The sequence below is a fragment of the Ostrea edulis genome, chromosome 4, assembly GCF_947568905.1.
Source record: "Ostrea edulis chromosome 4, xbOstEdul1.1, whole genome shotgun sequence".
Classification (NCBI taxonomy): domain Eukaryota; kingdom Metazoa; phylum Mollusca; class Bivalvia; order Ostreida; family Ostreidae; genus Ostrea; species Ostrea edulis.
In genome coordinates, this window is record NC_079167.1 from 4,889,971 (window position 1) to 4,906,623 (window position 16,653).

A 16,653-nucleotide genomic window follows, 5' to 3' on the forward strand; every position below is an offset into this window, starting at 1 on the left:
GTGTGATCAGTTTTTAAATCGAGACAGGCTATTGACATGTAAGTTGATGATACAGGGGTTTCAGCATACATGTATGCAGTTTAAACAAGAGGGGTATTAAAGAAAATAAAAGAGGTGTGTGTATGTGTGCTTGCGTGTGTGTCCAAAATTATTTGCTCCCTCACTTCCAACTTTTCGTCAGACCTTTCTACGGGCGTGGACAATAATGATCAAATAAAGAGCATCAATACACGAAATTACGAATAATTATGTCGAGCGTTCTGTAGTCTTGATTCACTCCAACATTCCTCTCATGGCTATCATTGGGATATTTTGAAATGTTATGGAGATCGATTACTTTTTTATTTTTTTATTTTTATTTTTTATTTTATTTATTTATTTATTTTTTTTTTTTTTGCCATGCAAGGTATACCAAAAGATGGGCCTATACAAAAGATCTAAAAGTTAAAAGGATGCTGGGGTTCAGAATCTCATGCAGCGACGGGAGCTCGAGTCCTCATCCACCCCCCCCCCCCCCCACCCCCACCCCTTTTTTTCCCCTCCGGTTTGATAGGGAAAGGGATTGTCTAACAAAATAATGATCCAGATGGAGACTTGAAAAAATTAATACGACAATGCCGACCAGAAATGACGATGAGAACAAAATAACAATAGACTAAGGTAGATTGTGTTTTAGATTACTCATTCGACAATGTTATAGGTCTATGTTTTACAAGAAAAAAGTCAAAATGGTACAGGTACTCAGTGTTTTCACATGTTATAATCCACATGTACATGAAAGTGTTTGATAACGCAAAAATGCTATTGGTTTATTATCTAAAGAAAAAAACAATGGATTTGTACGGTGGTATATTTAGGACATGCAAATATTTTTTACTTCTTATTTTGGAAAATATGTCGTTCGCACGAGATATTATGTCGATTGCACGACTTATTATCTCGTTCGCACGACATAATATCTCGTTCGCACGACTTAATATCTCGTTCGCACGAGATAATTTCCTTTTATTTATTTTTATTTTTTTGACACTTAAACAAAATAGAATCTTAATTTCCTTTTTTTTTTTTTTTTTTTTTGGACACTTGAACAAAATAGTTTCTTATTAAGGCCAAATCTTTACCAAAATTAAAGAAGAAATTGTACAGTGCCTATATAATATGTAAAATGGAAATCTACCAAAAGAAAATTACATATCTAATTCCCAGATTCTTACTGAGTATAGATATTATCAAAAGAGATTCCATTTTTGAAATGTATAGACGAAGAATAAAAATCCGCATATTTCACTACCACAAACAGGGGCGGATCCAGGAATTGCAATATTGAGGGGCGCGCAATTTTTTAAGGCAGGAGGTCTGGGGCCGCCTTGAGGCCCCCAGTGGGTCCAGGGCGAAGCCCTGTAGGGGGCCCAGGGGGGGGGGAGTCCCCGAAAGCTACTGGATTTTGCAGATTTTATAGGGCTAGAAATATGTCTCCTCTGCAGTAATTTTTACTACTGTCTGTTATTTCTCATAAGGTGAAATTAATAAAATGACGCAAATTTTAAGGGTTTTTGGAAAAAATGTAAGTTCTCCCAATAAAAGTAATTCAATAGATAAAAAAAATTGTTATATTTCTATAAAAACTGGGTTTTACAGCTGGATTTAGTGACATAATGTCTTTACGGTTTTTAAACCATATGGAGTGCCAAATTAGCATAAACTCAATAACTGAACATATCTTTAATTGTTTGACGATATCATCGATTCAATTATTGTGCACAATAAGTTGAATTAATGTGCGCATCAAATCTAGCTATTATTGCTCTCATCAATTGAATATAATTATTGCGCACAATAATTAGATTAATACGCGAATTGATTTGATGCGCTCACCAATTCAATTATTGCAAACAATAATCAATTTGAAGCATGCATTAATTAAACATGATGCGCGCATCAATTCAAGTGATGCGCGCATCAAAATCAAGTACTGGTCTCATCAATGTGGCGAAATTATTGCTCGCAAATATCAATTTAGAGCTCGGTATAAATGGTTTGATAATCTCTTAACGATATTGCATAAGAAATTAATGCGCGCATCAATTCTTCTAAAAAATCACTTTGAACAGCAGATTAAGTAATGTTATCAACAATTCAATTAATTTTATGCGCGCAGTAATTCAGAATTGAAGATATCATTAATTATCTGAAGCGATCTTTAATTAATTGCATTGTTGAACGCATCAAATGATATCTTCATATTTAATCATAGATATCTTCAATCATTTGAGTTTATCACGTTGATTTGATGCCAGGCTTGTAATTTAACCCCCCTCCCCTTGCAAAGTAAACTACGATAACTACACTATCACCACAAAAATGAAATGATGCCAACATATCCTGCAAGACGTTTCAAACTTTATGAATTCATTTGAGACGTACAGGCGTTGTTCAGTGATAAGGCGAGAGAGGTATAAATTTTGAACAGTTCTGCTTAACATCAATGCTTCAATGGGCACAAAGATAGCTGTGATCAATATCAAAATGCAATGACCTATATAAATAATTTACTAGTAGTTGGGAGAAAACACGTGAATCAAATGAACACAGAACACGAAGCAGTTGGCTTAGTGTATCGAATCGTTTGTTGTACAATTTATCTAATTTTAATTGATTTGTAAAGGGAGTGACGGCGCGGTGTTCTGAAGATTTTTATTTTTCTCTTGTCAACATTCACACTTTCGCCACTTGTGAATTGAAAGTTAGAAAAATGTCAAAGAAATTCTTAGAAAGGCTGTGTTTTGTATATAAATCACAAGTGAATAACCATTTATTGATGAGATCAGCGCGGACATGGATTGCTAATAAACACTCTCACGTGTACCTGAGTCAAAAGCCTTTCCTGGGGAGGATTAGCGATGAGGCAACAGCCAAGGACTTTACATACACCCTCTTCCCTAGTGAACGTCAGTTATTATATGAAGAACTAAAAAAAACGGTGGAACAGACAGAAAGTACCCAAGGTCAGTTTATGAGGGGGCGTGGTTACTGATGAAAACAAATACACGTGTTGTACATACATTATCTGTGAAAAATCGTATTTTACACTATAAATTATGAAAAGATTTCTTATATCATTATAGGTGATGTTGTTCTTCCCACTACTGCTCAGCTCATAACAGGTACAATGGTTAATTATGAATGATCCTTATCAAACATAAATATTTGTCATTTTGCTAGTGTAGTAGGAAAGGAAGACATAATTAAATTTCTAGAATGTTAATCGATCCCTGAATCATTAGTACTCAGGTGGGCTTTATACTGTTATCTGCAACGCGTTGTGTATACGTTTTGGGGTACTAAAATCCTGAGTATATTACGATACCAAAATATACATCGGGTTGGTATCCAGGAGTCTACGTAAAAGATTAAACTGACAAGAAAAATTTTCTATGAATATCAAGGAAATTGCCTAAAATATAGAGAGATTATGAACAATATTGTATGCTTCATGTGGCCTATTCCATTATACCTGCATTTCTCTTTTAATTCATTTGTTTCTCTTTCATATGTACATGTCTATATCAACATTTTAACAAAACATGTGCCCTAATTATCATAAATATTATTTACGAAATTAAAATATTACCATCATGCTATTATAACATCTAACATCAAGACGTTGCAGGCAATGCTCCACAGTAAAATGACAAATTTTCTTGTAGAGCGTTGCAAATAACAGGAGTATATATAGGGTGACGATTCTTATTTCCTCTTTTAAGAATCAATATAAAATGTACATAAAGGGGAAGTTTCCCCGGGAAGGGGGTTTTCTTGGGGGGTACCATATCAGAGAAAATGGACTTGGGTTTCTTTTGGGGGGCTCAAGTTTAATAAGTTTATTGGATGGAATAAAGCCCTTCTCTATAACTCATGCGTTGCATGCAACGCTCCACATTAAAATCACAGATTTTCTCGTAGAGCATTGCAAATAACAGGAATATATATATAGGGTGACGATTCTTATTTCCTCGTTTAAGAATCAATATGAAATGTACATAAAGGGGAAGTTTCCCCGGGAAGAGGGTTTTCATGCAACGCTCCACAGTAAAACCACCGATTTATGAAAATCAACACGTGCAACACGTGAGTTATAGAGAAGGGCTTTATTCCGTCTAGTAAACTTATTTAGTTTGATCCCCCACAAAAGAAACCAAGCCCCGTTTTCTCTGATATGGTAACCACCTCTGTGACGTGTCAGGACTAACTATGATAAATGCCTGAACAGGGTGGGACGGGGACACTATCTGTGGTAGTAATAAAAGGAGAAAATGTATGTCAGGTGCTATAACAACTGAGCTATCCAGACCAATATCTTCAGTCCACCAATTCAACTACATTCCTCCCTTCTTCAGAATTCTTCAATGCTGAAGATAACAACCACAAATTCACATCTGTCAAAACTTACTATAATGAATGCCTGAGCAAGATTTGCCAGGGCACCATCTGTAGTAGGAAAAAAGGAAAACATATGGCTGGACCAGGAATCGAACTGAGACCCCTGCAGTACTAGTTAGTTGCTCTAACCACTGAGCAAATCAAGGTCGCTAGACTAGTCAAATCCAGGTCGCTAGACTAGTCTATATTGTAACTCTTTATTTTATGCAGAAATGACTCTTGCTCTATGTCACATGAAACCAGGCACTTTTATACTGATGGTTAGCACATGTATACAAGTCCCTGGCTAGATTAAGATTTTATACACCACAAACAATACAAAATAAAGCATGTCAGAGATGTGAATTACATTAGATTACAGAGAAATAAATGTCTTTTTCATGCTACATATACTCAGGTACAGATGAGGCATATATATTCGTAGAAATTTATACTACTCTCTTGCATTTTTATGCCGCCAGAATCAAAAATTTGGTGGCATATATATATATAGTTTTTGGCTTGCCCATCTGTCTGTGGCAAAAAGCTTATAATATAACCTTTGTCATATCTTTTACACCATAAAAAGTAGACCTTTCATATTTGGTATGTGTATTTCTTGTTGCAAGACCTTTCCATTGACACCAAAAATCTTTGACCTTGTGATATTAACATTGACTTTTGACCTGGTTCCACTTTGTTGTAATCCAGGGGAATCAGTGTTTCACAAACACATCTTGTTTTGTTTTTTTAGCATTTCAATGTGGATTTTGGCCATTTATAGGATTTGGATTTTTTGACAACTTCATCATGATACTAGCTGTAAGTATTATATATTTCTTTTTTATAAATTCTGTTCATTTGCAATTTAAAGTGCCAGAATGAGGTATTATGTGTAGTATGAACAGATTCTGAATTTGATATCAATATATATGAATGAAAGAATTCAACACTCAGTGGCCAAAAGTAAGTTCCCCACGTCTATTTTATCAACGTATCATTGTAACAATCTCTATTTTCATTTGCTTTACACTTTAAAAAAGAATCTAATGCAGTATTGTAAGTCATTGCTCATAAAATTTAAGGGAATTTAAAAAATATTGTTTACATTTTTCTTATAGGGTGACTTCATCGAGTATGAATTTGGTCAGTTGTTGCATATATCTACAATGGCAGGTAAATATGTACAGAGTGTTAATCTAATCCATCTCACGATAACAGATGAACAGAGATTTTCTATTTTTGATAAATGAGAAGTCAGGAAAAGTGTTTTGACTTACAGGAAATAAATCCTGTTTGACAGGAAATCAATGCTCCATTTTAGTATGTACTGGTACATGTACAATATATACAGTTGTTACAGTCAGACAGGTTCTGGTGACCAGATAGTTCAGTTTGTAGATCCCCAGACAACAGATTCAGGTGTCCTCAGTTAGAATTTCAGTTTGACTTGTTGCATTATCTTCCTTCCCATTGTATTTTCTCCCCTCCTGTTGTATAGGTATATATTTACACTACATGGTGTTCTTATGACTGAGACATTTTTTTTTCATCTAAATTCTCAAATTGTCATCAATAATTGTCTAGAAATGTGTCATGAATTATATTTATTATTAAATAGCATTTGGAAAATATTATGTTTATTAAATGGTTATATGTATATTTCAGCTGCTGCTCTTGGGAATTTAGTGTCTGATGTACTTGGAATGTGGTATGCTATGTTCCTTTTATTCTTCCCAATGTTTCAACATCTTTACAGTGTATATACACTGACCATTACTAGTATTCTAAGACTGTTGATATATTATATTGAAACTTTTTAGCTCACCTGAGCTGAAAGCTCAAGTGAGCTTTTCTGATTGCCTGTTGTCCGTCTGTCTGTCTGTAAACTTTTTACATTTTTGACTTCTTCTCTAGAACCACTGAGCCAATTTCAACCAAACTTTGCAAAAAGCATCCTTAGGTGAAGGGCTTTCAAGTCTGTTAAAATGAAGCTATGCCACTTCAAAGGGGAGATAATCGCAAAAATTGGGTGGGGTCATTTGAAAATTTTCTCAAGAACCAATGGACTAGGAAAGTACAAATTTATGTGAAAGCTCCCTGACATAGTGCAGATTCAAGTTTGTTAAAATCATGATCCCCAGGTGTAGGATGGGGCCACAATAGGGGATCAAAGTTTTACATATAAAAATATAGGTAAAATCTTTGAAAATCTTCTTCTCAAGAACCACTGGGCTAGGAAAGTACAAATTTACATGAAAGTTTCCTGACATAGTGCAGATTCAAATTTGTTAAAATCATGATTCCCGGGTGTAGGATGGGGCCATAATAGGGGATAAAAGTTTTACATATAAATATATAGGGAAAATTATTAAAAATCTTCTGAAGAATGACTGGGCCAGAAAAGTTTACATTTACATAAAAGCTTCCTTACATGCTGTCGATTCAAATTTCTTAAAGATCATGGCCCTTAGGGGTATGATGGGGCCACAATAGGAGATCAAAGTTTTACATATAATTACATGTATATAGAGAAAATCTTTAAAAATCTTATTTTTGAGAACCATAGGGCCGAAGAAGTTTACATTTACATGACAGATTCCTGACATAGTGCAGATTCAAGTTTGTAAAAATCATTGCTACTGGGGGTAGGTTGGGGCCACAATAGGGATCAAAGTTTCACATGCGAATATTTAGGGAAAATCTTTAACTATGGCCAAGGTGACTCAGGTGAGTGATGTGGCCCATTTGATTCCTTTGAAGAAGAAAAAAAAAACAAATCAAAATTTTCTTATTGTCAAAATATGTGCAATTACATTGTCATAAAATTGAATTGAATAGAGATAATTAAGAAATAAATTTTATTGTTGAAAATAAATGAGGTTATGAATTGCGATGTTAGTGCTTCATGAAAAGTATGCTGGCGTGAAGTGTTGCTGCTGATATACCCTCTTGTATTTTCAAAAATAAAATTAATTCATTTTTTATACGCCTGTCTTTAGATGGGACATATTATGGTATGGTGATGTCTGTATGTTCGTTCATCCATTCGAGGTTTTCTGTTTCTGTTTTCATTTCTCTGTCACACAATGAGCTGAAACTTGCTGTGTAGCTTCCTTGTGGGTCACTGTAGATCATGTTGCAATTTTGATTCTTTTTGACCTCTTGCAGGAGTTCTGCCCCTTTATTTGAAAATTATTGCTATATGGAGGGTACATATTTGTCAGGTTAACTCCTCCCACAATTTTCAAGTGAGGGTCATCTTGTTTTACAGAGTGTTTGTATGGGTATTGAAGATGTGCATGTGGCAAGGATTTTGTTTTTTGTTGTTGTTTTTTTGTTGTTGAGAAAATTACAGGTTGTTGAACTTGTCTGTTTTGAGGAAATATTACATAAAGAGTACTTGATTTGTATGGTGAACTCCACCCACAGTTTTCAAGTGAGAACCTTCTTATTTTACAGAGTGTTTATATGGGTATTGAATGTATGCATGTGCAAGAATTTTTTAGAAAATTACAGGTTGTTGAACTTGTCTGTTTTTAGGAAATATTACATAGAGAGTACTTGATTTGTCTGTTTTTCCTGCCACAGTTTTCAAGTGAGGACCTTTATATTTTACAGAGTATTTATATGAGTATGGAAGATATGCATGTAGCAAGGATTTTGATTTTCTTCAATTGTTGAGAAAATTACAGGTTGTTGAACTTTGTTAGTTTTCAGAAAATATTGCAAAGAGAGTACATGATTTTTCTTTTATTTTTCCTACCACAGTTTCCAAGTGAGGACCTTCTTATTTTACAGAGTATTTGTATGGGTATGGAAGATGTGCATGTGCCAAGGATTTTGATTCTCAACAATTTTTAATTTTCTTTGATGTTTTAAATATTTACAGATTGTTGAACTTGGTCAAATTTGGGGAAATATTTTACACACAAATCTCTTGGTTTGTCTAATTACCTCTTGTCACAGTTTTAAGCTAAGGTCCTTTATTCATACAATGCAAAGACAGTATGTCACAGCTTGATGATGGCTGGTACTGCCTGAAGCAAAGTTCTACTAATTATGGCTGAAGAAAATCATCTTATGTAAGCCTCTTCACAGGCGTATTATGTACCGTTTGCGGTACTCTTGTTATACTTACATTTCACTTTCATTTCTGTTGGAATATTAAAAGCTGTTAAAATAGTTCTATATTTATCAAGATTCATACGAACATTGTTCACATTCATGAGGAAATGGCTATCATTTAAATTGGTAAAGTTATTGAAGGTGAAAACCTTGCAAAAGTGTGTGTGTGTGTGTGTGTGTGTGTGTGTATATATATATATATATATATATATATATATATATGCCCCAATTTTAGTAATCGTTGTCTCTATAACATATTAGGTTGGCAGGGAAAGTGGAGAGTTTATGCAGAAGATTTGGCATACACATGCCACAACTCACCAGTTCTCAACTGGAATTGAGAAAAACAAAAATTGTGGTAGTGTCTGTAAGTATATACAGTATACATCTACACTATTTTAGTCAATATACAATATTATTGATTTTGGATTTTCTCGATAAACTTCATGTTTTAATCTTAAGTTAACTGTACATGAGTAATTCATATTTGGACGGTTTTTCTATGTACAGTAAGGGTGATTCTGTAACTGATTGTGTATAATATTTACTTACAGGGACGAGTGATGGGGATAATTATAGGGTGTGTAATTCTGTAACTGATTGTGTATAATATTTACTTACAGGGACGAGTGATGGGAATAATTATAGGGTGTGTAATTCTGTAATTGATTGTGTATAATATTTACTTACAGGGACGAGTGATGGGGATAATTATAGGGTGTGTGATAGGCATGACCCCGCTCCTGTTTTATTAGAGACCCAGAAACACTGTAACCTGAAGTGTTCAAAGAATGACAACTGTAAAAGCTCCGGGAATCTAAAATTTGCATGGAAATAGAGAGGTACCACTCTTCCATTCTAGTCTAGTTACATCAGGATGGAGAGGAACCAAAAGGAATGATCTTCCATGGCATGAAAAAAGTGGTACATCTGGAAATCTAAAGCAATGCTTGCCACTTCCTATGAAAGCTATAGCAGTACATTCTATAAATAGTGATTCATTATTCAATCAACGTTAGACTATTGTTATTTGTGAGGTCGCTTTAGTGTTTCAGGTGATGTATTGTGATTAGTGGTTGCCTATCGTTGTTCGTCATGCATTAACATTTAAACATAATCAGTGTCTGTAAATACACTGCCATTTTCCATCAAATTTTGGTAGGGAAAATCTTTGAGATAAGGGGAACTAGGATTGTGAATTTCATTGTCAATGGACATCTCTATATGGCCTGAAGGGTCAAAACCTTAAAAATTCTGCAATCTTTAAAAATGTTCTTGATTCGGGGGCATCTAGCAGAAAAACTGTTAGTGTGATTATTATGACAATGGGTCAGGAATTCTGGTGTTAGGGTAAGACTTTATGGTTGATAAAGTGAAAATGTGTTATTTCTTTAAAAATCTTCTCGACTCCTAGACATCAAACAATGAAACTGAGTACATAGTACTGATCAGAATAGAAGCCTTTACCAAATGTGAAATTCATGGTCCCAAGATAAGGTGTTCTATTGCTAGGGTGGGGCTTTATGGCTCATGTATTAAAAAGAGTTGGGGAGGATCCAGGTGCTAGGGTGGGGCTCATCTTTAAAAATGATGCTGTCTTTAAAGATCTTATTTGCTCAGGTGCATCTAGCAGACAAACTGTGTATATAGTTATAACTTATGATGAAGGATGCCTCTACCCGAAATGTAAAATTCATGGGTCAGGCATTCTGGTGCTAGGGTGAAACTTTATGGCTCATATTGTAAAAATGCATTAATTTATTCAAAATCTCATCTTTTTTACCCCTGCACAGCTTGAAGAAAAATATATGCATTGTTATGAAGAGCATGGATCCTTGTAACAAAATTGCAAAATTGATGACCCGTGGGCCAGAAGCCCAAATGAGTTTATTTAGATATCCTCTGATTGCTTCTGTATGTTGTGAAATAATACGGTATACATAGTTATAAAAAGCAACATTCTCTAACCCTGGACTAGGGGTTCCAATCTTTCTCTATTGTATGCCTATTATACAATGATTTCCTTGATATCCACTACTAATCCATAACTATTTATAAAGCAGCAGTTTTTTGAAACTGTTGATAGTAAAATTTAGTCATTTTAATTGGTTTTTATGTATTTTTATTATGTTGCATAACAAAAAAATTAGGGGTAATACATATGTTTATGGTGTCTTTGATGGCAACATATATATATATATATATATATATATATATATATATATATATATTCCTTGGTTATTTATTAAACTATATTAAGTGGAGATTTCTACAGTTTTTCTACTTTGAATCATTAATATTGATATGTCACATTATAGTGGAGCTACCTTAAATCTCTTGGACATTGAAATTTAAAAAAAAATGATTTAACCATCTAATTTTATTGAGCTGTCCTTGGACAAATTTTGCATGTTGCTCAGGTGACCGTTATGGCTTTTTGTTTACTGTGCAATGAGTTATTTCTATATCTTTTAACTAAATCAAAACTTTGTAATTTTGAAAGAACTTTTTCAATGTATAAGAGTTTTAAATACAATGTAATTTGAACACATGTATTACGATATTATCATTATTTTTTTTTTTTTTTTTTTTTTTTTTTTTTTACATCTGTTAAGATGAGTTTGTACATTTTTATAGAATATGATTAAGTTTTTGCTGAGTACATGTATTTTTGTTTTCATAAATAGCCATAGGCAGAAGGGTTTTGAATCGGAGTATCATTGATTCTTGTAGTTTATACTAATATATCATTTTCATCTTCTGTGATAAACTGAGGAGGTACAAGATGATTGTGTGCCTAGTACATTATGTATACATGTACTTCTCCAGTCATCTAGAAGTTCATAGCAAAATACTTTTGACTTGTTGAGGTGTATCAAAATAAGGAGAGTGAGGAATGTTAACTGAGGATCTAACTTGAGGAGTAAAACTTCTGAGCCAGAACATAGAAGTGGTGAGAGTGAGTGGAAAGTAATGTCAGTACGCTGGCATGATTTTGTTTTGTCTTATTTGACCATATTTTTTTAATCATTGGCAGCCATGACATTGTAATAAAATCAAAGACACATTTTACAGCATTTTAAATTCATTTGAAATGTTTGAGTTTAAAAAAAAACCCAGATGAAATGTTCTGTATGTGACTGTATATAGAATATACATACATATTTTATGCTTATGGTTTGTGTTTCTTGATTATTATTTCCCCTTTGTCTTTCAATATTGTGTGTGCCTTTTCATTTGCACCAGTAGTATATATGTAAACATTAGCATACTAGTCTTGTTTACATTGAGCAGAATTGATGTTAGTATTTATTGTAATATTATAAGGAAACTAACTTTCAAAAACTGTACACTGAAGGATATTTAGTGAGAATGTGATCCCTGGAGGATGTCATTGTGTGTATTATTAGTAAAAGTTAGTACCTGTTCTTACTCTTTACGGTTTGCTACAAATATGGTAGTTTAATTTATTCCTGTCAACGTACATGTTTAGTTTATTCTCGTCAACATACATGTTTAGTTTATTCTCATACTGACTGCAACAAAATATATTTTGCTCTTGAAAGGATCTACAAAACACAATGTACATTTTATATGTAGGAAAAATCTAACAAAAAAATTGATATGGGGAAAGCATTATTTCAGGTGTTTCAATTTTCCGAGAGTTGTCATTGATAAGATTTGTCATTGATAAGATTTGTCATTGATAAGGGGCATAACTGCTGCCAAGGATATTGAATTACTATACATTTTCTTGAATTTCAACAAAATTTTAGGAAATGGAATGAAAACGTCATTTTCACAGCTATAGTTAAACATGTTCTTGCGATTTAAAAGTCAAATACTGTAATCATACATTGTATTCGAAATCTAAGCATGATTTTTGCGAAACAATTTCTATGAGAGATATGAATGTTGAAACAAATATTTATTTTGATTGTCCAATAAATATTTTGCAATACTTAGGAACATAACCTTGTCATTTACATACATATTCTAAAAATGTAAATGGAAGCACATGTTTTCTAGTTTTAGATTTTAATATTCACTTTTAGAGTATATTCATATTATAAACTTCATAATTAATTTGTTTGTAATTTTGTGAAATATTTTTAGCATGAATTTACATAGTTACTTTATTTTCCATGCTAATTCCCATAGAAAATTCTAATTACAAAATTCGAATGCATGAAAAGTGGTATTTTTTTAAAGGTGATTAATTAAATGTTCTGCAGGAAATGAACAAGAATATTTTCTTTTGCGGTGAGGTTTGGTTATTGTTAAATGAATTGCATTTTGCAGATGTCCAAATGAAGGTAGTTCATTACACCAAAATTTTGTTTAATGGCTCATTAAAGCACCTCATATGAAGTAAGATTTCACCATCGAAAAGTGATACAAGTTTCTCAGTTAGTTTATATGAAGTTTTGGTGGTTTACCTGAAATGATAAAAAAGGTGTAAAGCTATTGAGAGCTTGTATCACTCATTTGATGGTGAAATCATACTTCATATGAGGTGCTTTGACAAGTCATTAAATAAATTCTGGTGTAATGAGTCTCCTTAAAGCAGTAAAACTTCTATGAGAACTGTATATGAAAAGATTTCTATATCATTGTTAATATGTCTATCCTGTTATTTCCCCCTCTGTAGAAAGAAGGACATTGCTTTACTGTTAGGAATTTGTGTTCTGGGCAGCTGGTGGTTCTCATTATTGTTCGAAAAGTATTTAGTGTGGAAGTTGTGTTTTAAACAATATGATATAGTATATACATGAATGTTTACTCGGAGACTTTAGAAATGCCTATTTGAAATTGTTAGCCCTAACTAATTCAATAGGTTTTTCGATGTATTTTTTTTATATTACATGCTGGTCTCGGCCCATTCAAAGCTAATACTCCAAGGATGATCATTGTTTTTGATGTACATCGAGTCTTAGTTTGTTTTTGATGTACATCGAGTCTTAGTTTGTGAGTTTTCCTGATGCTTGTAAATTCCAATGTTCATGTCAGGAACTGGAGCAGGTATGGTAGCTATTCTCTTGGTACATTTATGGTTCAGTGATTAAGGCAGGGTTTTATTTGCTTTTGGGTTTGTTTGTTTGTTTGTTTTGTTTTTTGTTTTTTTACCTCTGATGCTTTTAGCCAGAGGAAGACATCATTATTTCTGACTTTAATACTCTTTGGTATTTAGTTCTTACAAGTCGTTTTACAGTATTTTTGATTTTCTGGTCAGTCTTAGTCTGTAAACTTATCACATCTTCAACTTCTATTTTCCACAAAGTATACCAGGGGTGTGATTTTTCCTCTTTTCAGAGGAAATCCTCTGATTTGCACAATTTTTGAATAAATGAAACACTCTGGATTTGATCTAAAGTGGCAGAAAATGATATTTTTCCGGGTAGGGTGAGGTGTTTTCCTCCCTTTTTGACCAGTTTTCCTATGATTTCTGAGGAATTCAGTCACATCCCTGGTATACTTGGGTAAAGGGGTTTGAAGTACACTCAAATGAAGGGCTATGCTCTATTCCAAGGGGAGATAATTAAGAAATGGTAAAAAAGGGGTGAGATATATAAAAAATCTTTTTCTCAAGGACCAGAAAAGCAGAAGAAACCTTGTATGAATTTTTTTTTACACAGGTACTGAAAATTTTGTATTTCTTCATACCATGGAAAATCTTCTTTTCGAGAAATGCAAGGATTCAAACTGAGATGCAAGTATCCTCATGTAGTGTAGTTTCGGGTTTGTTCATACCATGATCCCCATGGCCAGGGTGTGGTCATAATTGGGCTTCAAAGTCCCCTGCTGGTCCCTGAGATCATGGTTTAAACATACTTGTATCTGCATAACATTAGTATGCTTTTTGATCACATTGTAATCCGGTATGCGTGTGAATCTTGAGGAAGATCAAATTAAATTTTTGTATCAGCTTTAATCCCCATTAGGACCTCTTCCTGGCTCCAAGTGTTTTAGGTGTCAACTCTGTACTAGATAAAAATGCTTGTATATTATGGGTGATTTGTCAAATTGTACCCTTGTTTTTCTTGTGGAGAAGATTTTTAAGCATATTTCTATGTATAGCTTACTTGCCTTATTTAGAAATTTTGCGTATTTCAAAATAAAAATATTTCCCCATCAACATTTTCTCTTTTTCTTGTCTGTTGAAAACTGTTGGTTAATTTGAAATCACTAATATTGAAATTTCGCTGAATTTGATTTAAATTTTAAATAGTTTATTGAGGTGATACATGTAATGAGTTGTTTGCATCATAGTCTTTCACACCTGTCGTCGTCATGGTTTGTGAATCAGGCAGGTAATTTCAATGGAAATTTATATGCTAATTTGTACTAGAACGTGACAGTCTTATGCTGTCCCAATGTGGAGTGTCGCTGGTCTGCAGATTACTATAGTACTTCCCATATAAATCTACATGCATTGGTGTCTCGTTAATGTGGTTCACAATATGTTAGTGTCGCTGGTCTGCAGATTACTATAGTACTTCCCATATAAATCTACATGCATTGGTGTCTCGTTAATGTGGTTCACAATATGTTAGTTATTGCATTACTTGGTTCTATTTGGTGTCATAACGCATCTCGTCACAATGTATTCCTTTGATCCCTGTGCATCTTGGGTCTCTTTGCTTTCCTGAAAGGACAATGGTACCAAATAGGATGATCACGTGTTTTACGCTCCTTTCTGTCCCCCCTCGTGATCTTTTGCCATTGCTCGGAGTTTCTTCCCTGCTTTTTGCATCCTTCAGCTTCTCGGCATGCTGGTACACGTTCTTGAGTATGCCTACATTTCCTTGTTCCTCTGTCTTCCCAAATGGACACATAGAGTTGAATGGTAATTGCAGGTTCCTTAAGCTTCCTATAAGTAGATTGAATGTGGTAAATCCAGTCGATTTGTGTACAGTGGAATTGCATCTGGCAGGTAATCGGACCAACGTAGCTTTTCTCGTAGATACAATGTTCGTAGGTTATGCTAAGTATTGTTGATCCTTTTGCGTTGTTCATTTCCCTGGGGGTAATAAGGTGTGCGAGTCTTCTTCATCTAGTCAATCTTACAGTTCGGCAATCGGACATCCTTCGAAGTTTCTACCCTGGTCAAAGTGAATGCGTTCTGGCATACTTCATAAACACTTCCCAAATGAAAACTTTGGCTGTTACTGCTGTCTGATCTCTAGGGATAAATTTTGAAAATACGTATGTAAGGACCAAATGTTTTCTCTGCCGTCTATTGACTTTTCTATAAGTGTAAATTCGCTGGCAACAATATTGGGTTTTGTAGCTGAGGGATGTATCATAGGCAGTCGCATTTGGAAGCGGGGTAACTTGGCTATATTACATCTTTCACAGGCCTTACCGTATTCACTGATGATGGAATGCATTCCAGTCCATTAAAATCTCGATGTCACCAAGCTTATTCTTCTGTCCACTCCATTGCTACCAATCTGTGCAGTTGTATCATAATTTGCTCATGACTTTGTCAGTGTCTGTCACTTCGCGATACAAAAGACCTTGTTATACTTCCATCCTATCCCACTAACGTAGTATGTCAATTACAACCTGCAATTCCCCCACTTTTTCTTTCCTAGACAACATCTTTCTGTTTAATAATACTTCAGGACCATTGAGACCGTTGGGTCCTGATGCAGCTTTTTGACAACGTCCTCTGGGTCGTGACTAGGAAACGGAAATACAGTAGAACGCATTGCTGTAGGGTATAATGTTTTGGCAAGATCTTTACAACCAACCATTGCTGATTTAAGGGCTTTAATTCTCACCTCGTGTAGAGATGAAATAGGCTTCACATCTAGTAAATCTTGATAGAGCATCAGCAGCTTAGTTTTCCTTGCGAGGTCGGTAAGCAATCATGAAGTTATACTGGGATTGCTCCTTACTGATCATTCGCTGTCAGCCTGGCAATAGTTTGGAGATAACTAATAGGACTGTTGTCTGTCAATATTTCCCCGTAAAATGTCCTTATTTCTCAGCAACGGCCCATATCAAGGAAAACAGTTCCAGCTTTGCAGGATTGTAGTTGGAATCATTTTCAGGAGGACGTAGAGTACGACTAGCACAGGTTATAACGCTACGTTTCCC

The 16,653-nt window shown here is 34.3% G+C and overlaps 1 protein-coding gene across 2 annotated transcripts; it reads left to right on the forward strand.

The window, feature by feature from the left end:
* Positions 1-2,595: 2,595 nt before the first annotated feature.
* On the forward strand, positions 2,596-14,683 carry LOC125670219 (transmembrane protein 65-like). 2 transcript variants are annotated; one of them, XM_048905278.2, is made up of 7 exons: positions 2,596-3,005; positions 3,126-3,164; positions 5,174-5,241; positions 5,541-5,595; positions 6,088-6,130; positions 8,809-8,914; positions 9,102-14,683. In XM_048905278.2, exons 1-7 carry the CDS (start codon positions 2,753-2,755, stop codon positions 9,141-9,143), a joined length of 606 nt encoding a protein of 201 aa, XP_048761235.1. In that variant the 5' UTR covers positions 2,596-2,752; the 3' UTR covers positions 9,144-14,683. The 2 variants fall into 2 exon arrangements, with proteins under 2 accessions (XP_048761235.1, XP_048761234.1); XM_048905277.2 differs by having other exon boundaries at positions 9,240-14,683.
* The last annotated feature ends 1,970 nt before the right edge of the window (positions 14,684-16,653 follow it).